At 39.3% G+C, this 27,729-nt stretch overlaps 4 protein-coding genes across 4 annotated transcripts; 3 read left to right on the top strand and 1 right to left on the bottom strand.

The window, feature by feature from the left end:
• The first annotated feature begins 2,046 nt into the window (after positions 1–2,046).
• LOC120418490 (40S ribosomal protein S24) lies at positions 2,047–2,647 on the top strand. The gene has a single exon (XM_039580927.2). It carries the CDS (start codon positions 2,085–2,087, stop codon positions 2,475–2,477), a length of 393 nt encoding a protein of 130 aa, XP_039436861.1. The 5' UTR covers positions 2,047–2,084; the 3' UTR covers positions 2,478–2,647.
• Positions 2,648–3,475: 828 nt separating this feature from the next.
• LOC120418489 (probable ATP-dependent RNA helicase Dbp45A) lies at positions 3,476–5,163 on the bottom strand. Its single transcript, XM_039580926.2, has one exon. The coding sequence runs from the start codon at positions 5,044–5,046 to the stop codon at positions 3,496–3,498; it is 1,551 nt and encodes a 516-aa protein (XP_039436860.1). The 5' UTR covers positions 5,047–5,163; the 3' UTR covers positions 3,476–3,495.
• A 6,154-nt stretch (positions 5,164–11,317) lies between these two features.
• LOC120418482 (NAD kinase 2, mitochondrial) lies at positions 11,318–19,925 on the top strand. Its single transcript, XM_039580921.2, has 4 exons — positions 11,318–11,970; positions 18,347–19,065; positions 19,122–19,524; positions 19,584–19,925. Exons 1-4 carry the CDS (start codon positions 11,934–11,936, stop codon positions 19,685–19,687), a joined length of 1,263 nt encoding a protein of 420 aa, XP_039436855.1. The 5' UTR covers positions 11,318–11,933; the 3' UTR covers positions 19,688–19,925.
• Positions 19,926–24,610: 4,685 nt separating this feature from the next.
• On the top strand, positions 24,611–25,373 carry LOC128093661 (uncharacterized). The gene is made up of 2 exons (XM_052711278.1): positions 24,611–24,894; positions 24,953–25,373. The coding sequence occupies exons 1-2, from the start codon at positions 24,694–24,696 to the stop codon at positions 25,094–25,096; spliced, it is 345 nt and encodes a 114-aa protein (XP_052567238.1). The 5' UTR covers positions 24,611–24,693; the 3' UTR covers positions 25,097–25,373.
• The last annotated feature ends 2,356 nt before the right edge of the window (positions 25,374–27,729 follow it).

Here is a 27,729-nt window from a genome sequence, read left to right as displayed (position 1 = left end):
TTGGTGCCTTTGGTATGCCCAAAGGAGCCATTTTGCATCATCAGTTTGTCCATATAATTTTCCATACAAATTTGGCAGCTGTTCTGTTCATACACAAATTCGAAAATCTGTATCTTTTGAAGGTATTTTTTGATCGATTTGGTGTCTTGGGCAAAGTTGTAAGTATGGATAAGGACTACACTGGAAAAAATGATACAAGGTAAAAAAATTGTCATTTTTAATTTCACTTTTTGTCACTAAAACTTGATTGCATAAAAAACACAATTTTTTATTGTTTTTATTTTCTGATATGTTTTAGGGGACATAAAATGCCAACTTTTCAGAAATTTCCAGAAAGTGCAAAACATCTTTGACCGAGTTATGATTTTTTAAACCATTAATGGATTCTGCAAAAAAAAAATTCGATGTAAAATCAAATTAGCTATCAAAAATTACTTTTGTGAAATTTTGATAAATTGCACCGTTTTCAAATTAAAGCCATTTTCAGGTAACTTTTTTAAAAAAAAAGTCGCAGTTATTCATTTTTTAAAATTAGTGCCAAATATTTTCGAAAACAATATTTTTTTCATTTTTTAAAATCAAGACTAACATTTCAAAAGGGCCGCAAATTCAATATTACGCCCATTTGAAATGTTAGTCATGATTTAAAAAAATAAAAAAAAATGTTTTCGAAAAGATCGGAAAATTTCACGAATGTTTTATATTTAACATTGAAAATCGGACCATTATTGGTAATACATCGACATTAGAAAATGAAGGGTTTTTCGGGTGAGACTTAGAAAACATAAATTTTCCTGTTTTTAAATCTTTGCATGGCAATATCTCAGCAACTAAAGGTCGTATCAACAAAGTTTAAAAAAGCGAAAAAATATAGGGATTTTTCTCAGGTTCTCAAAACTTTTTTTTCAATAGTGGGCAAACATGAGCACTAATTTAAAAAAAATGAAAAGCTGCGACTATTTTCAAAAAAAAAACTTGAAAACAGTGCACTTTATCAAAATTTCACTAAAGTACGTTTTGACTGCAAATTTGATTTTACATCGAATTTTTTTTTTTTTTTTTGCAGAAACCATTAATGGTTTAAAAAATCATAACTCGGTCAAAGATGTTTTGCACTTCCTGGAAATTTCTGAAAAGTTGGCATTTTATGTCCCCTAAAACATATCAGAAAATAAAAAAAAATGTGTTTTTTGCTATTAGTGACAAAAAGTAAAATTAACATTACCATTTTTTTATCGTGTATCATTTTTTCCAGTGTAGTCCTTATCCATACCTAAAACTTTGCCGAAGACACCAAATCGATCAAAAAATTCCTTCAAAAGAAACAGATTTTATTCATATTTCATTTTTGTATGGGCAGCTGCCAAATTTGTACGGAAAATTATATGGACAAATTAATGATGCAAAATGGTTTTTTTTTTTTTTTTTAGCCGGATTAAATAATCACAAAAAAATCGAATGGCCGAAATCTCAGAGAATTGTTTACGGTTTTTTTCTCAAGGAGGTGAACGATAACTGGACAAATAAATTCGGGTTATTTTGGAAAAAAATAGGCCTTGCGATCTATGCAACTTGCCCATCACTTGATGCGCCTGCAGTTATGCTCTTCTGGCTCTTCTCGACTCTCGCACGATATCCCTGCTGTAAAAAATCCCACACGCCTCGCTCACACACGCTCCCGTCAAATCCCCAGCGCTGCCAACCTGACGCGTGCGCCAGCTGTCACTTTTCTACATGCCGTTTCTTTTACGCTAAAGTGCCGTGCCAGGACGTGTGGATTTTTTCCTCTGTCTGCTAAAAAGGTGGTTATTTCGGCCAATTTGCGGTGAATTTGTGCTGTTTGGGTAGATTAGAGCGTGCTGCTTCCGGCGGGCTGTAAATTCGGTGGAAATCGTTTGCGGGTTGGGTGATTTTAGCGCCGAAAAAGGGCACACTTTGAGGAACGGGGAAAAGTGAGGTTATGACTTCCTGGGGGCAGCTTTGTTTACCCGCAGTGTTTTGAAGTTGGAATCGATTGGATTTGTTTCGGGACTAACTTCCGGCTTTGTGTTTTTGCTGATTTGATTTCAGGTGTGACCGCCAAGATGTCGACCGCGACGATTCGTACCCGCCGTTTCATGACCAACCGGCTGCTGTGCCGCAAGCAGATGATCTGCGACGTGCTGCACCCGGGTCTGGCCTCGGTCTCGAAGAAGGAGATCCGCGACAAGCTGGCCGCCATGTACAAGGTCACCCCGGATGTGGTGTTCGTGTTCGGCTTCAAGAACAACTTTGGCGGCGGCAAGTCGACCGGCTTCGGGCTCATCTACGACACCCTGGACAACGCCAAGAAGTTCGAACCCAAGCACCGACTGGGCCGCCACGGACTGTACGAGAAGAAGAAGATGACCCGCAAGCAGCGCAAGGAACGCAAGAACCGTATGAAGAAGGTGCGCGGAACCAAGAAGGCCAAGGTCGGACAGGCCGTCAAGAAGTAAGCGCTCTCTGCTTGGGTGCGGATGCTGCTGGGTGGCTGTCGTTGTTGTTGTCCCCTTGTTCCGGGGGACAGCTGCAAGGGGATGCTTTCTTGCTTGTGTGGGAACTAGAATATTCCATCAAACGAGAAAATACAAAAACACTTTAATGGTTTAAGATACAGTACAGTCTATTGAATGTTTATCAAAATGCTTTCATCGAGATATCACATCATAGTAGGCTCTTGGAGCAAATCGCAGCAATCCGTGCCCTCCACCAACGTCAACTTGTCACTTTCGTTTTAAAATTTCCAAATTCCGGACGTGAAGGCTTTTTCGCCGCCCAAAAAAAATGGCCACTTCCTTCGAAGCAACCTCCAAAATGGAATACCTGTTCCACGAAGCTCTCACGGCCTTCCTGTCCGGCCTGGTGGAAATCAACTCGTCCTTCACCCAGATGAACACCCTGCTGGAGGCCACCCGAAAGCGGCAAGATTTCTGCGAAGAACAATCCGCCACCTCGTTGGCCGTCTCCCTGATGGCCTTTTTCGGCTTTGTCGTGTTTTTGGGGTACATCAACGTTAATTTCAAAAATCTCAAATCGCACGCGGTTCGCTGGTTCACCGCAAACCGTCAGCCCAATCCGGTGCTGGTCGTGAACCAGGAGATGATCCGGGAGTGGGAAACCCTGTTCCGCAAGGCGAAACTGTTCGACGCCCTGCTGGTCAAGCAGCAGGTTCTAAGCCAGAAGCGTCGTCGCTCCAAACGCCACAGCAAGACAAGTTTGCTACGAATTTCCGAACCCGAGCTGCTCCGCTGTAATCCGAAGATTGTAACGACGGAAGAACTGCTAGCGATGAAGCAAAGCCGTTACGGGGAGGAGTCAGGCTCGGAACAGGAAGTGTACGTTGAGGCGATTGAGGATTCCCACCCGCGTTTCGTGTCTACCGAAGAGATGCTGGAAATCAAGCACAATCTGTACGACGAAGGGGAGTCATTCTGCTAGAGAGCAATAAATTCGCTGTGAGAAACAATTTGAACTTTATTTCTTAACCTTCTTTAGTTTACCCTTTTTACCAACCTTCCCTTCCACTTTCTTCTTCTGCACCAACTCGTCCAGCTTGTCCGTCTCGACAAACTTTCGCTTCTTAAACTTTTTGCTCTCAACAGCATCCTTGAAGCGGTCATCTTTCACCACGAATCCGAGCCGTTCGCCGTGTTCTTTCCTCATCTCGTTCTCCCTCCGCAGCCGCTCCTTCCGCTCAATCTTCCGCTGCTCCTGTTCGCGCTTCCACTTGGCATCCATCTCGTCCGGATCCAAGCCCTGCTCGAGCCACTTCTTGCGCCGGTAGTTGTGCCTCCGCTCGTCAAAGTCCTTGTTGTCCAGGTTCATTTCCGCTTCGCGCCTGGCCACGCTGACCTGCATGAAGATGCGCTCAACGAGGCGCTGGTCCACCGGATGTTCCGTTAGCTTCGTGTTGATGAGCGCTTCAATTTCCCCCAGAAATTCCAAATCTCGCGGGAATCGGAAAATTGAAATCGCAAGGCCTTTCCGGCCGGCTCGTGCCGTGCGACCGACCCGATGAATGTACTCGTTCGGAACCTTGGGCAATCGGTGGTTCAACACCAGCTGAACATTCGGGATGTCCAAGCCACGACTTGCCACATCTGTGGCAATCAAGATTCTCACGTGCTTCGATTTGAACCGATTCAACGCCGCCACTCGTTCCTTCTGCCGCAGAAACCCGTGCAAACAAACGTTATCGAACCCGATCTTGTTCAACGTCAACGACAAAACCTGGCAATCCTTCTTCGAATTTGTAAAAATGATCACATTAGCATCCTCCTTCTCCTCCTTAAACTTCCTCAGCGTCTCAATCAGCACCATGTCCCGATCGTAGTCCGCACACAAAATGTACCTCTGGTCCAGCGTCTCCACCGTGGCCACCTCACTCTCCTCCGACCACTCAAACGCACCCCCCGCAATCGGAAACACGCTACTCTCCCTCATAAACTCCTTCAAAGTCGCCGAAAAGAACAAATTCTGTCGCTTCTCCGGCAGAAACCGCTTAATCGCCTCCAAATCCTCGTCGAAACTCCCGCTCAGCACCCGGTCCGCCTCGTCCACCACCAGAAACTGCAGCGCCCGGAACGAGTACGTGTTGCACCCAGTCAAATGGGCCGCCAACCGGCCCGGCATCGCCACCACAATGTGCGGCCGCGCCTGCAACCGTTGCGCCTCCAGCAGCTGGTCCGTCCCGCCGGTGACCACGCAAACCTTCACCCCCATCGGTTGACCGGCCACCGAAAACTGTTCCGCTATCTGGTAGGCCAGCTCGTGCGTTGGAGTCAGGATGAGCGCGAAGTTGCTCGTCGGTTCCTCGCTCAGCCGCTGCAGGATGGGAAGCGCAAAGGCGAACGTCTTTCCCGAACCCGTTTTGGCCGCTCCGATGCAGTCCTGGCCGTCCAGAATGCGCGGTATGCAGGTCTGCTGGATGGGCGTGGGACGGCGAAGACCCAGCTTCTCCAACTGTTTCGTTATCCATGGTTTGAGGCCGAGATCGGCAAACTTCTGGTCCGTTTTCTGTGCCATTTCAGCTTGGCATTACAAGGATATCCGTGAAATAAGTTAGTTTTCCAGAAATTTCAACGATTTTCGCTCGCGAACAGAGCTGCACGTGCTGATTCGAGTTTGTTGTTGTTATGATTTGGTTGCGCTCTGTCAGTGAAAAGGGTTGCGTTCACACCACCTGATTTTAGTAAGTGGAGCACGTTCGCAGGTGATAAGGTGAATGGTCCTGTTTTGGATAAGATTTATGAAAAATAAATTTCCAGATTTTTTTTTTATTAAAAAAGGACTAAAACATATTAGCAGAATTACACTTTGTACGACCACAAAGGGTTAAAATTGATTGTTTAATCAATTTTGAAAAAATCAATTTCACGACCCTTCTTCGTTCCGAAGAGACCATAGTGACTGTTGATCTATTGGTAAAATGTTTTCTTTTTTTGCATTGAAATTAGAAAATAAAATCAATGTTGGCAAAAATGTCCTATATATAAAAAAACAGCAAACTGAAAAAACGCAATGCAAAAGTCCCACACGTAAGGCTACGTGTTAAGTTTTCGTTTCAACGGTATACGCACTTCGGAAGGAACCGGTCAAGAAAAAAATCAAACGGGCTGCTGCGGCAGCGCAAACAAGTCAGAGAGCGTGAAGAAAAGCCCCAAGAAATCGCTCCCTCTCTTTTGTTCTGCTGTTCGTTAAGATGTTTCTTGACCCCTTTCCTTCCGATCTGCATATTAGCCTTAAAGTACGGTATGCTGATCGGAAGGAACGCGGTCAAGAAATGTTGCGTGTTCTTTTCGTGACCCCCCCAAGAAATGTTGACAGTTCGGTATGAGCGCGATTGTCGGTGTGCGCGCTTGAGGTTCTTTCGAGGAAAAAATAAAAAGATTAAAAATATTCAAAAGTTAAAATTAAATCGGAATTAAATAGATTCAAAATGTTTATTCAAAAAACTTTTAACAACAATTATGAACAAAATTAAGAAATGAAAATTTCTTTTAAAAACAACAAAAAATTAGGAAGTCTTAAATTTTGAAACTAGAAAAACTAAAATTAAAAAAAAATGTTATTGTGAAATAAGGATATCAAAAAATAACGTAATCATGAAATAAGGAAATAAAAAAATTAGGAAATTAGGAAACCAGGGAATTAGGAAATTTGGAAATTATGATATTAGCAAATTAGTAAAATATAGAAAATAATAAAATTAAGAATTATGATATAAGGAAACAAAGAAATCAAGAAATTAGGAAATTAGGAAATTAATATGAAAGGAAATACGGATGTTAGGAAGTTAGGAAATTTGGAAATGAGGAAATTAGGAAGTTAGGAAATTTTTAAATTAGGAAACTAGGAAATTAGGAAGTTAGGAAATTAGGATATTAGGAAGTGTGGAAGTTAGGAAATTGGGAAATTAGGATATCAGGAAACTAGGAAATTTGGAAATTAAGAAGTTAGGAAGTTAGGAAATTAAGAAGTTAGGAAATTAGGAAATCAGGAAATTAGGAATTCAGGAAATTAGGAAGTTAGGAAATTAGGAAATTAGGAAACTAGGAAATTAGGAGTTTAGGAAGTTAGGAAGTTAAGAAATTTGGAAATATGTAAATTAGGAAATCAGGAAATAAGGATATTCGGAAACTAGGAAATCAGGAAATAAGTAAATTTGGAAATTATAAAACAAGGCTGGTACAAATGATTTTTTTTAAATTCTTAAATTCTTAAATTCTTAAATTCTTAAATTCTTAAATTATTAAATTCTTAAATTCTTAAATTCTTAAATTCTTAAATTCTTAAATTCTTAAATTCTTAAATTCTTAAATTCTTAAATTCTTAAATTTTTAAATTCTTAAATTCTTAAATTCTTAAATTCTTAAATTCTTAAATTCTTAAATTCTTAAATTCTTAAATTCTTAAATTCTTAAATTCTTAAATTCTTAAATTCTTAAATTCTTAAATTCTTAAATTCTTAAATTCTTAAATTCTTAAATTCTTAAATTCTTAAATTCTTAAATTCTTAAATTCTTAAATTCTTAAATTCTTAAATTCTTAAATTCTTAAATTCTTAAATTCTTAAATTCTTAAATTCTTAAATTCTTGAATTCTTAAATTCTTAAATTCTTAAATTCTTAAATTCTTAAATTCTTAAATTCTTAAATTCTTAAATTCTTAAATTCTTAAATTCTTAAATTCTTAAATTCTTAAATTCTTAAATTCTTAAATTCTTAAATTCTTAAATTCTTAAATTCTTAAATTCTTAAATTCTTAAATTCTTAAATTCTTAAATTCTTAAATTCTTAAATTCTTAAATTCTTAAATTCTTAAATTCTTAAATTCTTAAATTCTTAAATTCTTAAATTCTTAAATTCTTAAATTCTTAAATTCTTAAATTCTTAAATTCTTAAATTCTTAAATTCTTAAATTCTTAAATTCTTAAATTCTTAAATTCTTAAATTCTTAAATTCTTAAATTCTTAAATTCTTAAATTCTTAAATTCTTAAATTCTTAAATTCTTAAATTCTTAAATTCTTAAATTCTTAAATTCTTAAATTCTTAAATTCTTAAATTCTTAAATTCTTAAATTCTTAAATTCTTAAATTCTTAAATTCTTAAATTCTTAAATTCTTAAATTCTTAAATTCTTAAATTCTTAAATTCTTAAATTCTTAAATTCTTAAATTCTTAAATTCTTAAATTCTTAAATTCTTAAATTCTTAAATTCTTAAATTCTTAAATTCTTAAATTCTTAAATTCTTAAATTCTTAAATTCTTAAATTCTTAAATTCTTAAATTCTTAAATTCTTAAATTCTTAAATTCTTAAATTCTTAAATTCTTAAATTCTTAAATTCTTAAATTCTTAAATTCTTAAATTCTTAAATTCTTAAATTCTTAAATTCTTAAATTCTTAAATTCTTAAATTCTTAAATTCTTAAATTCTTAAATTCTTAAATTCTTAAATTCTTAAATTCTTAAATTCTTAAATTCTTAAATTCTTAAATTCTTAAATTCTTAAATTCTTAAATTCTTAAATTCTTAAATTCTTAAATTCTTAAATTCTTAAATTCTTAAATTCTTAAATTCTTAAATTCTTAAATTCTTAAATTCTTAAATTCTTAAATTCTTAAATTCTTAAATTCTTAAATTCTTAAATTCTTAAATTCTTAAATTCTTAAATTCTTAAATTCTTAAATTCTTAAATTCTTAAATTCTTAAATTCTTAAATTCTTAAATTCTTAAATTCTTAAATTCTTAAATTCTTAAATTCTTAAATTCTTAAATTCTTAAATTCTTAAATTCTTAAATTCTTAAATTCTTAAATTCTTAAATTCTTAAATTCTTAAATTCTTAAATTCTTAAATTCTTAAATTCTTAAATTCTTAAATTCTTAAATTCTTAAATTCTTAAATTCTTAAATTCTTAAATTCTTAAATTCTTAAATTCTTAAATTCTTAAATTCTTAAATTCTTAAATTCTTAAATTCTTAAATTCTTAAATTCTTAAATTCTTAAATTCATAAATTCTTAAATTCTTAAATTCTTAAATTCTTAAATTCTTAAATTCTTAAATTCTTAAATTCTTAAATTCTTAAATTCTTAAATTCTTAAATTCTTAAATTCTTAAATTCTTAAATTCTTAAATTCTTAAATTCTTAAATTCTTAAATTCTTAAATTCTTAAATTCTTAAATTCTTAAATTCTTAAATTCTTAAATTCTTAAATTCTTAAATTCTTAAATTCTTAAATTCTTAAATTCTTAAATTCTTAAATTCTTAAATTCTTAAATTCTTAAATTCTTAAATTCTTAAATTCTTGAATTCTTAAATTCTTAAATTCTTAAATTCTTAAATTCTTAAATTCATAAATTCTTAAATTCTTAAATTCTTAAATTCTTAAATTCTTAAATTCTTAAATTCTTAAATTCTTAAATTCTTAAATTCTTAAATTCTTAAATTCTTAAATTTTTAAATTCTTAAATTCTTAAATTTTTAAATTCTTAAATTCTTAAATTCTTAAATTCTTAAATTCTTAAATTCTTAAATTCTTAAATTCTTAAATTCTTAAATTCTTAAATTCTTAAATTCTTAAATTCTTAAATTCTTAAATTCTTAAATTCTTAAATTCTTAAATTCTTAAATTCTTAAATTCTTAAATTCTTAAATTCTTAAATTCTTAAATTCTTAAATTCTTAAATTCTTGAATTCTTAAATTCTTAAATTCTTAAATTCTTAAATTCTTAAATTCTTAAATTCTTAAATTCTTAAATTCTTAAATTCTTAAATTCTTAAATTCTTAAATTCTTAAATTCTTAAATTCTTAAATTCTTAAATTCTTAAATTCTTAAATTCTTAAATTCTTAAATTCTTAAATTCTTAAATTCTTAAATTCTTAAATTCTTAAATTCTTAAATTCTTAAATTCTTAAATTCTTAAATTCTTAAATTCTTAAATTCTTAAATTCTTAAATTCTTAAATTCTTAAATTCTTAAATTCTTAAATTCTTAAATTCTTAAATTCTTAAATTCTTAAATTCTTAAATTCTTAAATTCTTAAATTCTTAAATTCTTAAATTCTTAAATTCTTAAATTCTTAAATTCTTAAATTCTTAAATTCTTAAATTCTTAAATTCTTAAATTCTTAATTTTTCATTCTAGATTTTTTTAATTTTGGAAGAAATAGAGTTTTTGATTGTTATAATTTCGAGGTTTTCTTAAATTTGTAATTACGAATTTCTATGTTTCCGATTTTTAAAACTTTTGAAATTTCGACTTGTACATTCGTTCCGAGTTTTAACTTTTTTGAGCTATTGAATTTATAAAAACTTTAATATTAAAATTATTATTCAATTCTGCATATTTTTAATTTTGAATTTCCAAATTTCATATTTTTGTTGAAATTTTCTTTATTATTTAAAAAAAAGTTATTTGAAATTTCTGAAATGTTTGATTTTTCATATTTTTTAATTTGTTGTTAGGTTGGATTTCAAAATTTCAGATTATTATTGTATTTTCAGTAAGAACATAGACATTTGTATGATTATTGTCAAGTTTAATTTCACTCTGATTTACTGCATTTTGGTCCCGCGAGTGTGGATCAATCGGACAGCGCAGGGGACTCGTAATATAGAGTACTGGTGGGTACTAGCAATAAATAGTTGGTGACACGATGGCCGACATCTATAAAGACAACTTCTTTTTTTTACTCCATTTCGACCAAAAAACTAAATCTGTCCTTTAAATTTCAATATTCATTATATCATTTTGAGATTCGGCGGGAATTTTAAATATTATTATATCCTATACAAAATTATTTAAACGTTTGTAGTTATCAGTCGCATTTAAAAAAGAAAAGGCAATTCTTTGATTTTTTCATCAAAACATATTGCAAATAAGCACCGCGCGAAGAAACGTCAAACGCAATCTTTCCGTTTCTGTTACTTTTCAGCTGCGTACCGCTTAAGAAAAATCTTTTCGTGACCCTTTCCTTGACCGTTTCTTGGGCGTTTTTTTATATGGAGTTTTGCGTTCCTTCCGATCAGCATACCAGCCTTTAATCAGGAACATATATATATATCGGACGATATATCGGACGAGCAGCATCCCAGTCACGAAATATTCTAGCAGAGCTGGTTCTGCCAGAATCTTGCTAGAACGGTGGAACATTTCTGCTAGAATGCTGTAAGATCCAGCTCTGTGAGAACTCTGCTAGAATCCTGCTGGAACGTCGTGACTGGGATTCGGTAACTTGACTACGTTTTCAGTCCAGTTACCGAAGAAGTACCATATTTAAATTAATTGGGTCCTAAAATAAAGCTTAGATTGCTGATATTTTTGTTTACAGCGATAAAGCTTATTTTTCTGAGTACAATGACCCTTTGTACGACCACAAAGAGTTTAAAATGGATTTTTAAATCAATTTTGAAAAATTAACCTCGCGGTCCTTCTTGACAGAAAAGCTCCTACTTGACAGCTCGTTCCAAGGGGACCATAGTTGATCCATCGAAAAAATGTTGTCTTGTAAAATTTTTTTAAGTTAAAATGAAAAAAAAAAGATCAGAAATGGTTTTTAATCGTGTTTTTTTACCATTGTACATAAAAATTGACACAGGACTTTAGTACCCAATTAATCTGAAATGAAATGATGAAACCCTATGTTGTATCTGTGAACGTGTCCCAATCGGATTAAAAAGATCTGTCAAATTTAAATCCCGTCAATCGACGATTTATTTACCTGCCAAAATTCAAACTTTCTCATCAATCTGTAGTGATTTCAGTAATTTAAACAAATTTGTGTTATAAAATTACGTAAAAAAAAGTTAAACCCGGCTGAGTCATAGCCCGGCGACGGTGAAAATCTTCCACGGTGTCCGCGATATCATTCGCGCACACAGTAACAGAACCTCAGATCAAACAACAACACACACACAGCCAGCCGAAAGAACCGGCCCCGCGGTTAGTGATAACACGGTGGAGGCAGAACCGAGAGGTCGGACGCACGACGGCACACAGCTACATCATCATCATCAGAGAGTTCGCCAGTCTTGTCAAGCAATTCGCCGGGATCGGATCGTCGTGGTATCCTCTCGTATGTTCATTCGCTGCTGCTGCTGCTGCGGTCACAAAGTGTTCTTATCAGTCTTCACCGTGTGTGCCTTCCCGTCGCCCGTGTGGGTACGGAAAATGTAATCTAATCACTACTGGCGAGCCCGAGAGTTCCGTATCAGTTTGCCAAGCTGAAACCTTTGCCTCTTATCAGTCGTCGTTCATCTGGGTGGAGAGCAGGTTTCGGGGCTTGAATTGGTCAAAGTGATCTTCTCTGTTGAGTGGTAGCGGCACTTAACGGTTCCAGAGGACAGTGACTTTGACGGATAGGAGGAATTCGGATACAGAGCTAAATATAACCCAAGGACAAGGCCCCAATGTTGAAGACGGCACATTTTGGACGGACGATCGCAGGTAGGTCGGCGTGGGACGACGGGATGTGAAGAGGGTAGAAAGCTTTAGTACGTAAGTGCAGGCAGAAATAGCTGCAGCCGTATCAGAGGTTGACCTAGAATCTGGGAAAATGGCATCGAGAACCGGTTAGTCGAGCGAGGTTTTCGTTTTCTTGCTTCGCGAGCATCGTCTGGCTGCAATTTGTTGCAGCAAGATTAATCGCTGCAGCAGCCACAGCTGGTGAAAGCATGGCTTTATACACATCTGCATCCCGTGATTATGGATGAAATTCGCCTCATCATCACCATATGATGATGATGATGACGGACGTTGAGCCGCTTCTAATCACGAGCTTTTTCTCTCGCGGCGACGATAATTAAAACGAGTCGCAAAAAGTGTCACTTTCCAGAAAACAAAAAGTGACGAAATTACGTAGCTGATAACGCTCGTGGCAAAATATGAGATATTACAAGATATCTCGCAACAATTCAGTTTTGTTGTTTTTTGTTCGAATTTAATCGAGCACCGCAGGGGGGACGGCGACGACGACCAAAAAGAGACTTAAAAATGGCAAAAATAAACCGCGCACACCCCTTCACGTTTGCTGCCCTCTTCTGTGGTGGCTGTTTTTGCAAGCGCTCTAGAACATGCTGTGTCTGCGTAAGCGAATTGTTTTTGCGTTTCACTTCTTTTTTTTTCTGCGCGTAGAAAGACAGCACACACCCCAAAATTTGAAGTTGTTTTTAGCATTTATTTATACATTTTGAGGGGGAGAGATAAACAAGGATGTGACCGAATCTAAGGTTAATAAAGTTGTTTTAAGTTTTTGTTTTGTTTAAGAAGAAATTAATCGTTCTTCTTGTCAAACAATAGCGTCTAATCAAGTATAGCTTACGAAACACATTTGTTTTCATTCAACTTTTCTAGTAATGTGGAAAGAGCGCTGTTCTTTTTCTATTATTCTGACTTCAGACGCTTGTATTTCCGTAGCACGATTAATGCATCATTCGACTTAAAATTTTATCAGCAATTTTCTATCAAACTTTCAACAATGGCATAATTATTCAACTTCAACTTTAGTCAAAATAGTTTAGTTATAAAATAACCGGATTAGCGTTAGTTCATGACAGTTTGGCTTATCGAGAAATTGAATGGTAGTTTCGGTAAACGCTGGATTTCCCAAAAAAACGATTTTTTTTTCGAAAAATCGGTCCCGGCAAAAAAGATATGCGTCGCGTCTTGCGACGCCCTAGACGCCTTTTGTTTTTGCCGAGGCCTATTTTTCGAAAAAAAAATCCAAACTTTGAAGGTCTGTACCGAGCTACAGAGTGCACCAATGTTCAATGTTATATACAGTAGTTGTTCGGTAACTTGGCGTTCTTTAACTGGACTGCTTTTTAACTGGGCGCTCGATAACTGGGCCGTAGCCCAGTTAAAAAGCAGACAAACGTCAAAAACCCAAAACAAACCAAAATGACCGAGGGGTTAATGGATGCAAAAATCATATTCCATAAATTAAAAAAAGATTTTTCAAACTTTTGTTTAATTTAAAGTTTTAATTAAAAAATATGAAAAGTAATCATTGTAAATAAATTTGAGTAACTTTTATTTTTATATTTCATCTGGAAAATATTATGCATCGGTGACTGGGCTACGTTCTCAGCCCAGTTACCGAACAACTACTGTATATCAAAAGATGCGCAAGGATCTGGCCTACACGCCAATGATGTTGAAAATGAAAGCTCCAGTGGCTAAAATGCCTTAAAAAGTGACATTAAACCCCACTTAAAATTCAAATGCAAAGCGCCAGCTCCTGTTACGTCCAATCAAGCTCATATTTTGGATTTGGGCTTAGTATGCCCACCGGAACAAACCCTTGAATGCCCGCCAAAAAGTCATTTTTGTTGCACTCTAATATTTATTGCATTATTTATCCAGATTTTAAGCGAAGATGACGTTACGAATGGTGAACGCCCGAAATGTCAAAATCACGCAGTGGTTCCAGCATTACAAAAAAAGTGTGCCATGGCATGACAGCCACACTTTGTTTCTAATGTTGGTACCACTGCGCGATTTTGACATTTCGGGCGTGCACCATTCGTAACGCCATCTTCGCTTAAAAATCTGTATAATTTAAGAGGACAAATTGAATTATTTTTGCCCATCTAAATGAAGGTAATGACAAATCATTTTCGAAGGGGCAAATTACTGCCAGTTTTGGTGAAATGCACAATTTCGTTGAATTAAGTTTGATAGACCCAAAATAGATCCTAGGCCCAAAATAGGGACAAATACCCTACATCTGAAAATGTTGATTTTATAATAGCGGAAAACAGCAAAAGTGATGAGAATTGGTCGAACGGTTTAGACTTAGAGTGATTAAAATGGGTATATTTCCCCTACTATTGCTAGTACCAACCACTAGTGTCTTACTTTTAACTACAAGAACTTCAAACTTTTTTGCTATTTCTTGATATTAAATAAACTGATTTCTAGCTAAACTACTTACGTAATTGCACCAGAGTGGAGATGCAAACAAAAATTTATATTTTTATTAATAATTTTTTTAATGAAAAAAAAAATTATAATTCCAAAATTATAGAATGCCGCCATTTTAAATTACAGAAAATTAAAAACCTTTGAGTTATATTTCAGGTCTCAAATTTGAGACAAATAAAAATTTCCTAATCAAATTATTCGGTGTGAAAATTTGGGGAGGATTTCTGGTAATCGAGTACGAAACGAATTTAAATTTTTCGATTTCCAAATTTGAAAAGCTATTTTTTTTGATTAAATTTGAATTTCTGAATTTATTTTTCTAATTTGTTTAATTTTTGCTTTTTTGATGCTAAGATTTTTTAATTTGTGGTAGGTATTTGTGAATTATTGATTTATTTTAATTTTTATATTCTGGATTTGAGAACACCCCAAGCAAAAAAGCCAAAAAATATAAAAATTTAAAGCAAATGGCATGAGGGCTGATACAAATTTTATCTCTTTTTTAATTTTTGAAAACAAATGATTGCAAAATATCTAAACTAGTAAAAAATGCATTTTAAAACACTTTTTTCATTAAGATGTTGAGACTAAGGCTTATTATCTCAATTTTTATATTTTATTGTCGCAAAAAAAGATTAACTGCTTTTTTGGGCCTGAAAATAAAATGATTATTAGAGTGTAACAAAAATGACTTTTTGGCGAACATTCAAGGGTTTGTTCCGGTGGGCATACTAAGCCCAAATCCAAAATATGAGCTTGATTGGACGTAACAGGAGCTGGCGCTCCGCCCTTCAATTTTAAATGGGATTTAACCCGTAATTTTTTTTTTTCAAAAATGTCACTTTTTGAGGCATTTTGGCCACCAATGCGTTTACCAAAAACATCACTGGCGTGTATTCCAGATCCTTGCGCATCTTTTGGTATATATAACATTGACATTTGGAGCACCCTGGAGCTCGGTGCAGGCCTTCAAAGTTTGGCATTTTTTCGGAAAATCGGCTCCGGCAAAATCAAATGGCGTCTAGGGCGTCGCGAGGCGCGACGCATATCTTTTTTGCCGGGACCGATTTTTCGAAAAAATGCCAAACTTTGAAGGCCTGTACCGAGCTCCAGGGTGCTCCAAATGTCAATGTTATATATACCAAAAGATGCGCAAGGATCTGGAATACACGCCAGTGATGTTTTTGGTAAACGCATTGGTGGCCAAAATGCCTCAAAAAGTGACACTTTTGAAAAAAAAAATTTACGGGTTAAATCCCATTTAAAATTGAAGGGCGGAGCGCCAGCTCCTGTTACGTCCAATCAAGCTCATATTTTGGATTTGAGCTTAGTATGCCCACCGGAACAAACCCTTGAATGCCCGCCAAAAAGTCATTTTTGTTACATCCTAATGATTATAATGTTTATGGCTTTTCCCATCTGTTTCATTGTTGGCAAAAAACAAAACAAAATCCGTAATTTTAATGGTCAGCATTTAAAGATTCTGCGTTTTAATATTCGGCCTTATGAAGTAATTCTTTAAATGTTTTAAACGATAGTAATTTTTTTTGGCATTCAAATAAGCAAATACAAATTATTTGATTATTTTCATCAGAACCAGCACCGCGCAAAAAAACTTAACTTACTTACTTACCTCAATGTGAAAAATTCCCCAAACACAGATGTGAACTTCAAGTAGGCACCAAGAGTGTAGATAAGATTTCAACTTCAATTCAACATAGAAATTTCAGCAAAAAGTGCAGAATTGGAGATTTTGTAGAACGAAAAAACGGTTTTGGTAATTTTTGTTCTAAAGTTTATCATATCAGCACCGATTTCGCAGAAATTTTTACCACAGACAAACAGACGTAAATCTCTTTTTAATTCCATCAATCAGGAATATAACGGCTGATTTGAATTTAAACTTAGTTCTCGGATTATCCACCAGAATAGGATGGCGCTGCAATCAAGGCACACTTTCAAATGACGTTTAAGCTAGCGCGCCAAAAGTTTCAGGTAGCGCGCCAAAAGTTTTGTTTTTTTCTGCTGCTACTTGAGTGTGAGGATGGACCAGTTTGGAGAAGATTGATCGGTGGAATTTTTGGATACGGACCCGCCTCCGGGTGTGGATTCCGCTAAATGGTCTGTTGAGCATTTAGATAATCCTCAATCCTTCCCGGCCGAACCGTTAGAAGAAGAGACGCCGGATTGGTTTGAAAGTTTTATCACAAAACACGAGCTACAGGATGAAGATATGCCGGATGCGAACTGCGGAAGTCTACTGCTAGACCGACACGAGCCACTGGACGAAGAAATGCCGGAAGCTACGAGTAACGATTCCGGTGTTCTGAACATCGGAAGATTCTTAGGCAATTCCAACAACGAGACGCCGTCCCATTCAGCTGATTTTGTTATTTCATCCGTCGGCGTTGGTAAATTTCAACTAGATCTTGAATGAATGCAATTAGAAACTGAATTTGGTCTGCATTATTGATGGTGTACCCCAACTTGACCAGGTGAATGGGTTAGGCAATGCAGTGTCCACCGGAATCGCCTCGCCAACCTCGAGCACGCAAGAGACCGCGAGAATCTTGACTCCGTCGTGGTTCTCAAATCCGGCCTTCGTGAATGACGCGGTGTCCAGCGATGGCAGTTGCGCGACCCGGCCGACTTCGAGCACGCAAGAGACCGTGATAATCTTAACTCCGTCGTGGTCCTCAAATCCGGCCTTCGTGAATGATGCTGTGTCCAGCGATGGCGATTGCGCTTACCACGATTTCAGCAACTCGGTATTGACAACCCGGCCGACCTCGAGAATGTTGACTCCGTCGTGGCCCTCAAATCCGTCCCTCATGGATGAACCGGTGTCCAGCGATGGCAATTGCGCGACCCGGCCGACTTCGAGCACGAGTCTACCAAACAGCGTTTGCCCTCCTAAATTGCTTGCCGAGAAGGTAGCTTAACCTCACGCCAAGAAATTTATTATTTAAACTCATGGCCAATTTGTGGGCATTGTTCACAAACAGCGCAGTAATACCCAAACCACCCTCAAACTGGTGCATCTTTCCATCAACCTCTGCAGCCTACACGAATGTTTCCTCGGCAAGATTTACCTAGTGCATGGCCGCAATCGGACGCGGACGTGGACCGTCTGCGTCTGCGTGAGTTAAGAATTTGAACTTCTTGCATTCTTCTCACATGTTGGTAAACAAATGTAAATGTTAGTAAACAAATCTCCCTCCTCTCACTACAACAAGAGTGACCGCGTTCACTCACACACTAACCAATTCTCATATACAGTGATGCTTAATGCTAGTATTGGCCACCAGATCGAGCTACTAGCTAACCTTTTTCCATTTTTTTTGTGATTGATGGATTTTCGTTAAATTTGTTCAATGATTTACGTCTGTTTGTCTGTGTTTTTACCATGGCCATGTGCTGAACCCAAAAGACTCCTTTACCTATTTCGAACCGTAAAACTGTTGGCACAATGGATCACTCTGCGCTACATCCGCTTACATTAGCGGTATGCTTGTCCTAACAATTGACGCACTTTATACTCCAGGCTTGTGCTGATGCACGAAGCATTCTCTCGTAAGTCGCGACTTAGTTTGGCCGTGAGCTTACGGGTTTCGCCTTGTAAGCGCAAGGTGATGGGTTCGATTCCTATCTGGCTCGGCAAAGTCAGATCGCTTCAAAGAGTTAATTCGCTCACTGGGGAAAATATTAACCGGCATACTATTTCACACTGATTTGTTTTATCTCAACTCAAGTCTTATCTATATTGTGCTGACACGTGCAGTCTGTACTATTACGAGTTTGCAGGTCAAGGTTCTTCTGGCCACGAACAGCACAAAAAAAAAACAAAGAAATAAGGTGTAACTTTCGAAAACAGACTAACAATTTTTCTCTTTTACAGGCTGCAAAAATGTCCTCCAACAGGTCGGCGGTGGCGCCCGCCGCCCGTTTGGCACAAATCCCAAAACGAAGCTGCGGCGCGTTCTGGTCGTGTCGAAGCTGACGCGGCTCGAGTTCGAGAAGAACCGCGACCAGTCGGCGACCTCGCTGAGCGATGCGAAGCTGGAGCAGAAAATCCGCGACCGCGGCTCGGATTACGACGCCATGAAGTACTACCACCACCTGCACAAGGACGTCGAGGAGGACGTGATCCGGTGCTTTCGGGAGCAGGGCATTGAGGTGCGGGTCGTGAATCGGTTGACGATCAACAAGGAGTTGCTGCGGTGGGCGGATGTGCTGGTTCCGGTTGGGGGTGACGGGACGTTCTTGCTGGCGGCTGGGCGGGCGAGTCCGTTTATGTTGGACGAACCGCGGAAGATTCCGGTGGTGGGGTTCAATTCGGATCCGCGGAGGTCCGAGGGCAGGTTGATGCTGCCCAAGCACTACTCGGCGAATGTGGGCGAAGCGGTGAAGCGGATTTTGGCGGGTGATTTCAGCTGGATGCACCGGTCCAGGATTAGGATTACGCTGGTTGGGGCAGCTACAACGGAACGACCTCCGCCGATCGATCTGCACGAGTACAACGTATCTCCGGTGGAGCACAAAGAGATTGTGGGATTGAATGGGAACGATCAACCGCAGAGCAGCAGCCGCATTCTGCCGTATTTGGCACTGAATGAGGTGAGTTGGGAGCGTGTGCATTGGTTTCAAATTGGAATGAACCCTTTTTCTTACAGGTCTTCATCGGAGAAATGGTCTCGGCGCGGGTGTCACACCTGCACCTCCGGATCGACAAGTCGGACGTTGTGACGAAAACGAAGAGTTCCGGACTATGCGTCAGCACCGGAACCGGCTCGACCTCGTGGCTGACCAGCATGAACCGGCTGTCGACGGACAACGTGCGCGACCTGGTCGAAATCATCCGGCGGCGGACAAACCACGCGACGGCGCTGGCCGGCCTCGATCCGGAGGCCATTTCCGACGAGTACAACCAGCAGCTGGTGTTTCCCCCGGACGATCCGCGCCTGTGCTACTCGATTCGGGAGCAAATCTGCGTCGGCGTTTGGCCCAACCCGAAGGGACTGGAATCGCGTGGGTTCGCCAAGCAAATCTCGGTCCGGTCCCGGTGCATCGATGCAAGTGCGTATTAGGAAAAGGCCTGCCTCTTGGCTCAAATGTTAATTGTCTCTCTTTCCCAGGCTTAGTGATAGACGGCAGTATTGCGTACAATTTCAATGACGGGGCAAAGGCGTCCCTGGCGGTTTACCCCGAGGACGCGCTGCTGACCATCGAAATGAACTGAAAGAAAGCTTTGGCAAACGAGTTTTAATTTTTTATTTGGCAGAACACAAGGAGTCCTCTCGCGAGGTGGCCGCTTTAGCTAAAATTTTATACTAAAGTAATGTTCCAAATTTCTAAGTTATTTTCTAGGATATTTTTTAATTGAGTTTAGAGGTAGAAAGAGGGGAAGTGTGCATTTATAACGCGTCAGACGATGATATAGAACAAAGTGCTGTTAATAAATGTTTATCGAAAAATGATTTTAGTTCCATTATTTTTGAAGAAAGTCCAAAACCGTAAGGGAATGTGATATTTAATTATTCTACAAATTCGATGCATTCTTGCAGTGTACAGTTTATTAAATAGATAATTATTTGCTTTGAATGTGAAAAATACATCGGACACACAAAAATTCAATTCAATTATCTACAATCGCCCAAAATGCGGTTAGGAAATGCTTAATTCGTACGTATTTTCACGACACCCAATTAGGAAATGATTCGGTTTTTTTTTTGGGATTGCGATCCGCTAGTTTGCGCAGCGGAAAAAGTTATCGATATAAATTATTAAGATTGTTAAGCCATTTAAAAACCATTTCTCTTTTCACCCACCCTTCAAACAGACCCGTGTTGTGAGTACCTGCTAGCATCATTCTCATTTAATTATACACATTTAAATATCCCCTCGCCCCGCTTATAAATGCTAATCTATTTCCCGCGGATAACGTACAACAGATTGCTTATCTATATATAGAGTAATAATATCATCTTATATTGGTGGATTGTTTGTTGAAAGTACGCGCGGAGAGTAGGGAGGTGTGACGCAAAATGCTTATAACTTATCTGATTCACAATAAAAGTATCAATTCATTTGGGAAGTTTCGTTTCGAGCTTGGTTACATTCGGTGAGACTCATAGATTAACATGTATTTAGATTTTTATATATTCGACTTACTTTGAAGTTATACTGTTTGTGGAAACATACCAATTTCAAACCATAACCCCTTGTGATTGAGGGATTCTATACATAAAAGATATGGTATTTCCAAGAAAAATGATCTGTATTTCATAAAAGGGTTACTGGATCATTACACCTTTAACCCTTTCAGGCCTGAATTTTCAAAAAAAATATGTTTTTATATAATGATGGGAAAACGATTCTTTTGACCGTACGAAAATTATATGATAGTTCAGGTTTTTTTTTATTTTTTTAATATTTGGGTCATTGGGGTGTAATATCAAAACTAATTCTCAGCACAGCAATTTTTCAGTTCCTTTTGGGGTCCTAAACAACCCCCCAAAGTTTGGGACCGATTGGCTTAGTCCTTACTTTGCGCAAAGCGATTCAATTTTCCATATAAATTTGTATGGGGAAAACCGCTTTTTTGGATTATGATATTTGAGCAATTCTCTACGAAATCGGTCTTTTTTTTGAATTTTAATTTTTGTATTTTTTAATCCGACTAATTTTGGTGCCTTCGGTGTTAAACCAAAAATGGGTTGTATGAGTGTATAACATTTTGAGAGTGTAGGAGAGAAACAGCCCTGTGTAGAGTGACAGCTGGATAGCTTGATATTTTCTTGCAAGTGATTGGTTTCCGGTCAGTGCGAAGCAGGGCAAGGAAAGTTAGTTGGAAAAAGAGATCTAACAGAATATACACGTTTGAAATACAGTCCACCGCTTTTTTATTTAACCCGCGAGTTTCCGGAGAAACATTGGTCCGTTTCGTGACGGATAAAACCGCGAGTGTTTTAAGAACGATAACAACGCGTGTGTGAAAAATCTCGTGACACGGGCGAAAAATGCAATCGTTCGAAGGTGAACATTGCAACCGTAGTGATTTTGACACGTGTTGAAAAAACGACGGAGTCTCTGCCACGAGGGCGGAACGCCGATAAAAACGACGGGGTCTTTGCCACGAGGGCGGAACACCGATAAAGAACGACGGAGTTTCTGCAACGCGGGTGGAACACCGTAAAAGTGAATGTGAAAGTAAGTTCGCCAAAGGGCGAAAGAAAATCCTGAAGACTTCGAGAAAGTCCACGAATTCGGCCGAGGACGGAGTGACCGGCACGGGGAAGTGGAAGTTTCAGGAGTTTAGGCCAGTGAAATCGCCGGAAGGCGAAGTGCTGCCACCGGTCTGACGAAAAACCGGAGGACAACATAGTGACGGCGATCCTCGCGAGGGGCGAAACGCCGAGAAGAAGAGAGTGGAAGTGTTAGCTGGCCGAGTGAAAGTGTTGGTGAATCCGCTAAAGGACAAAGAACTGGCTCAGAAGTATCCGAGTTTGCCGATAAGGTTCACCCATTGCGTGGAAGTGTTCGCTTAAATTGGAATATGACGCACTGGCGCGGAAAAGGTGACGGCCATCTTTAGTTTTGAACAAGTTCGGTGAGGTGCAAAGTGGCATGCAGTTGAGATCTGGGAAACTGATACAGATTCGAAAGAAACTCCAGTTCGCAACGCCCGTCCCTTCGCCGCTCGGTTCCCCTCTGTACTACACCCCTCGAGCGGAGCTTGAAACCAGTTTCTGCGCAACCCCGCTGACCCCAGTTCCCAGTGTTCGCGAGCAAAAAGAACAGCAGAAGGCGCGGCAAAGGCGAGCAAAGATGGCGGAATCTTTGGCGGCCCTCGAGCAGTGCTTCTTCGCTGCGCAGAGCAAGGTAGAGCGAGTCCGCGACTCCATCCAGAAGGCCAACCTCGAACACGGTAAGTTTTCTTACAATGGCCTTAAACTTTACACCGAGACCGTAATTGCGGCGTACAACGATGTGAACTCGTTCACGAATCGGATCTACTTGCTCGATCCGAAGCAGCGTGCAGAGCACGAGAAGCGGTTCGTCTTATTCGAGGAGATGTACGAATTCGTACGCATCGCCCTGGCCGACATGATCCAGGCGTACGACGACGAAAAGAAGTTCGTCGAGGCGGTTCAAATCAAGAATGCTCTCCCACCAGTGCCCCGAGCAGAACATCTGAGCGTAGCGAGAGCACCCGCGAGGGGTCGGGCCGAAGGCCCGAATGTCATTCGCCAGAATGATGTTTGCCAGAACACCAAACGCCAGAAAAAGTCAAATGCCAGAAAATCAAACTCCAGAATTTTCTTTTGGCAGAAAAAGTCATTCGCCAGAAAATTATTTGCCAGAAATGGTCAAACGGCAGAATGAGTCAAATGGCAGAAAATTTAAATGGCAGAAAATTTAAACGGCAGAAAAGAATACAAGGCAAAAATACTTATTAAGCTCGACAAAATAATACGAGTGTTCTTGCTGATTGTACAGACTGACTGTTTTTAATAAACATGATTTTTCTATTATTGGTATGAAAATATCGTTAAAAATTCTTTCGATATTGTACCTACAAAGATAAACGTTAAAATTGCAATTTTATGTTTTCACTTCGACTATTTTAAAACTCACGTATAACAAATGGAAGGTGATGATGATTTTTTTTTAGTTTGGATTTGAACTATGGATATGACCAACAATCATTCGAACTAGCTACTTTGATTATGTGATCTAAGATGCTAAACCGATTGCCATCAAGCAGCTCAAGGAGCTATTTTACTATGGCAAACAAACAAACAAACCTGTACTTGCGGCAAATTCGCAAATAAGACAAAATGTATGCAAGCTGGCGTTTCTGCAAACAAATGTTGAAGAACAAACAACAAACTGTCTAAATGTGCGAGTTTGTTTATTTGCCGTAGTGAATGTGGCATCAAGAAAAGAACTTTTTAAATTCACTTCTGAAATTGATGCGTTCCTTACAAAATCATTTAATCTAATCTAATCTAACCCTATCGCAGCCAGTCTTTCGAGGGCATCCTGGAAGATGCCTTAGGTTGATTAACGCCTAGCATCCCTGACTGACCTCAGAACAGGTCAGAACAGAACAGTTCAGTTCAGTTTCTGTAAAATACAGCCCAGTTCACGCGAATAAAGTCTTTTTGTATTAAACAGTTTTGTTCTACACTGAAGATAAAAATTACGCCCAAAATGTGTCGATCCGACACATTGAATGTGTAAACCGCGTTGTTTTGAAATCGATGTGTGGCTTTTACACATCACGATGGCTTTTGGTCAAAAATCCATCAAATGTGTAAATTGCTTTTTCGCCTGTTTCACCAAAGTTGCCACTGGGTGTCGCCACGGTCGCCACCAGACTTGGACTTTGACGTTTGCAAGAAGTGAAAAATAAAACATGCGGTTTTCACTGTCTGCCTGCAAATCTTTTGGTAATTTTAGTTATTTGGGTGTTAACATTGCAAATTTAATTGATTTTCTTCCTCAGCCTCGCCACGGTTTCTCCGGTCAAGTCAGCTACTGTGTTCCTGCAAAGATTCGCTTCCGTTTTCAACTACACTTTTCTTCTCCTGCTCGACGTCGCGTCCCGGAGGTGGTTCAATAGAACAGTTCGTTGGCTGCTGATTCTGGACTGCGTTGTCTAGGTTTATTCAACGTAAACGGCCCTAGACGGGAAGCCGGTCCGTTCCGGATGTTGGACAGTACGGCGAGATGAGCGGGCCTCGGATTGGCGTACTTGAGCGGTCCGTGAAAGCAAATCAAGCCTGAAAGATGTGCAAAAGGATGAATTTGTGCAACCGGCAGTTGCAGGTTACAATCCCTACCATTGCCAAGAGCGTACACGTTTACTCCCGACGTTTACAAGGGGAACCTGTTGAAGAGGGAGAATCTGCCGACACAACCAGCGCCTCCAAGCACAAATAACATCCGTTGAACGCTGCTGAAAGTATAGCTGCATCCGGCTGCAAGGCTGAGAAGCATCGATACGGTCCGCGAAATCAAATCGAATTTGAAAGCCCTGTCCAAACCATCTAATTATCGTCGGGTGCAGTTTAATTGGTAAGTTTAACTTAGTGTTTGCGAAGCAAAAAGATTTGAAAATTATCTTGTTTTCAGTACCCTCCGGAAGTCTTAAATCAACTTAAATCGAACGGTAACGGTACAGCTGTGACCATCTTCAAATCTTCGGCATGGGATATGACTTTCTAGGTTAAGCGGACGATGGTGATAAGCCCTCCGAATTGCTCTAATATAGAACGACAGTCGCGACGCAACGAGCTGACTGTGAGAAGTGCAAGAATTTTTAGCGGAAGCCCAACTGACGAGTGGGACGTGCAGCATAGGGATTTCGTCCTTTATTCCAGCAGCAGGTTCGCGGGTGTTCACGGGGACCAGTCTAGAAAAGATTCTGCAAAAGCACAGGTAAGGCTGAGTCTAACCAGCATAGGTTTCAAATCATTAAAAATCTATTTTTTTACAGTGCTCCCAGCCGCTGACGGGTGCAACATTGGGTATCGGTCAACGAGCAACGTGGGACTCTGTGCGTATCAAGCAGATCGAAATTGTCCTCATTCAAGCCCCAAACGAGCCCAAGGACAAGAAGATCCGGATGTGCAAAAGCTGATGCAAGCTACGTTGGAGAAGTATGAATATGAATGCACCGCCGTTGGACCGGACTCCAACCGTAGCTGAAGGACAAATGTGCACGTGTCGTACAATCCGGACCGCGCAAGACGGTTGGTCCTTCCATCGGGGTGCAAACTACCGGACCACCAGCAGCTGTAGCGACCGCTTGACTCGATGAGGTGCTACAAACCGATGTCCAAGTGAAGTGATATGTTTCAATGCAATGTTATTTATAAATTGAATAAAATTTGATTTTTCACGTTTTTTTAACCAAAAAAAACAAACCAAACAAAAAAAAGTTTTTTCCATTCACCAACACGTGGCAGCACAATATTTCCGCTATTCGAAAGCTTCACATTTTTGCCACCAGGTGGCCACCACCAATACAAAATTTACACATTGGATGCGTTTTTGACCAAAATCCAGCCAATGTGTTCCGGGCTGTTTACACGGCGCGATGGTTGAAGCGTGGTCTTGTGCGAAAATGGTTGGATTCAACGCTTTTTGGTGTAATTCTGATCTTCAGTGTACGTAATCTGAGTGTTGTAATTTGTATTTACCGGGAATGAAAGTGCGACAGGATCAACAGACGTCCTTACCCAGTAGTGTGGTTCATGGCCCCTTGGAAATGCAAAAATGTCAGCTAGACCGTTGCATTGTTGATAAAGTCATTGTTCTATGTCTACAGAAGCTCCCCTGAAATTTTCAGCCAATTTGGTTCAGGATTCATCGAAGCTCTTTAGCATTTAAGTTTGTATGCGATTTTCATAGAGAATCTTCACCTTTTTACATTTTCTGACCGCAAAAATCATCTACTGAACCAAAATGTCTGAAACCTTAGATATATATCAATTATAATATGGGGAACAATTTTCTAGAACACCCCAAGTTGATCTAAGCCGAACTGACTTAGTTATAAGTGGATTAAGTGAAGGTGTCGATGTTGTATTTTCCAAAGGGCCTCTTTCGCCAAATTTTCACCTGATGGCTCACTTTGATCGATGGCAAATCGTTTGACAACTTGTTTGTTGTTGATGTCAGAAAAAATGGGAATGAGGGTTTCAACGTCTGTGGAACGATTTAATTAGCTTTCTTCCGTCTTTTTCAGGTTCCAGCTGGATATGAGCGCTTGGCCAGCATTGAGCAACAGTTGAACTCGATCTGTGAAACACGACAGATTCAAGGATATTTGATCAGCAGCTTAAACGGGCCTTCTGTTTAGTGAGGAAGGTGGTGTGTTTCGTGGTGGTTTGTTGAGGTGCTGACGTATCGTCACAAGCTCAACCGATGTTCGCGCTCCGGTGAAGTACGGACCGCTAGAGGAGCTTCAATTCCACGCTTCCCCTTACACACTGGGTGGGGGAAAAGCGGGGGGAGGTCGGTTGGCTGATTAGTTGCTTATAGTTGCGCCTGCGATCTACGTCACCGGAGCAGTATTTCTTCTGCATTCTTTCGTGCCGGATGTACTTAGTGACGGCCAGCAGGCGTTACTAACTTTGCATATTCCCTCCTTGTCAAATCGACAGACCAATCTTCTGCTGACCCGGACTTGTCGGAAAGGGTGCCTCCTTTACGATGATGGCTAGCCGACTGATGATTGTCATCCTTGACGGCTATGGGCCGGAGAAGCGCCAACGACGGGGAGGTCATTATGAGACGTGGACACACGGCGGGACGGGACTCATACTGCTTAGGCTGACCAATCCGGGTGAACGCACGCTAACAGAATCGCCTGGTCCCGCACTTCTATGTGAAGTCGATTGACTACCTGCACTATAACGAGCGTGAATTGTCAACTCGGACCCCTGAAGAGTATAAAAGGCCGAACTTTCCTAGATCAACTCTTTATAACACCGTGTTTGGGAGTAGCCCTTCAACATTCTCAGGAGTCAGGACTATATCCCTATCACTGCTTCGCTCTGGTCAGCTCAGAACAATTAGAACAATACGCGAACTCGAGTACGGATATCGTAGAGAGGAGACCATAACGACCACTGATAAGGGATAACATCGCGATAATCATCGTAGTCAGAAACGGTCTTCGGGATACTACGGTCGAGGGAGTGGATGTCGAGGTAGGGGAAATTGTACGACTCGTCTGGTCATGGTACTTGGATTCTTGATGACATTTATCTTATATCTATCTTATGCCATGCAGAGCGTCAAACTGGACAATTCACGCTCGTTATAGTGCAGGTAGTCAATCGACTTCACATAGAAGTGCGGGACCAGGCGATTCTGTTAGCGTGCGTTCACCCGGATTGGTCAGCCTAAGCAGTATGAGTCCCGTCCCGCCATGTGTCCACGTCTCATAATGACCTCCCCGTCGTTGGCGCTTCTCCGGCCCATAGCCGTCAAGGATGACAATCCTCAGTCGGCTAGCCATCATCGTAAAGGAGGCACCCTTTCCGACATGTCCGGGTCAGCAGAAGATTGGTCTGTCGATTTGACAAGGAGGGAATATGCAAAGTTAGTAACGCCTGCTGGCCGTCACTAAGTACATCCGGCACGAAAGAATGCAGAAGAAATACTGCTCCGGTGACGTAGACCGCAGGCGCAACTATAAGCAACTAATCAGCCAACCGACCTCCCCCCGCTTTTCCCCCACCCAGTGTGTAAGGGGAAGCGTGG

The sequence above is a fragment of the Culex pipiens genome, chromosome 3, assembly GCF_016801865.2.
Source record: "Culex pipiens pallens isolate TS chromosome 3, TS_CPP_V2, whole genome shotgun sequence".
NCBI classification, from domain to species: Eukaryota; Metazoa; Arthropoda; class Insecta; order Diptera; family Culicidae; genus Culex; species Culex pipiens.
This window is presented reverse-complemented; position numbering and strand designations above follow the sequence as displayed.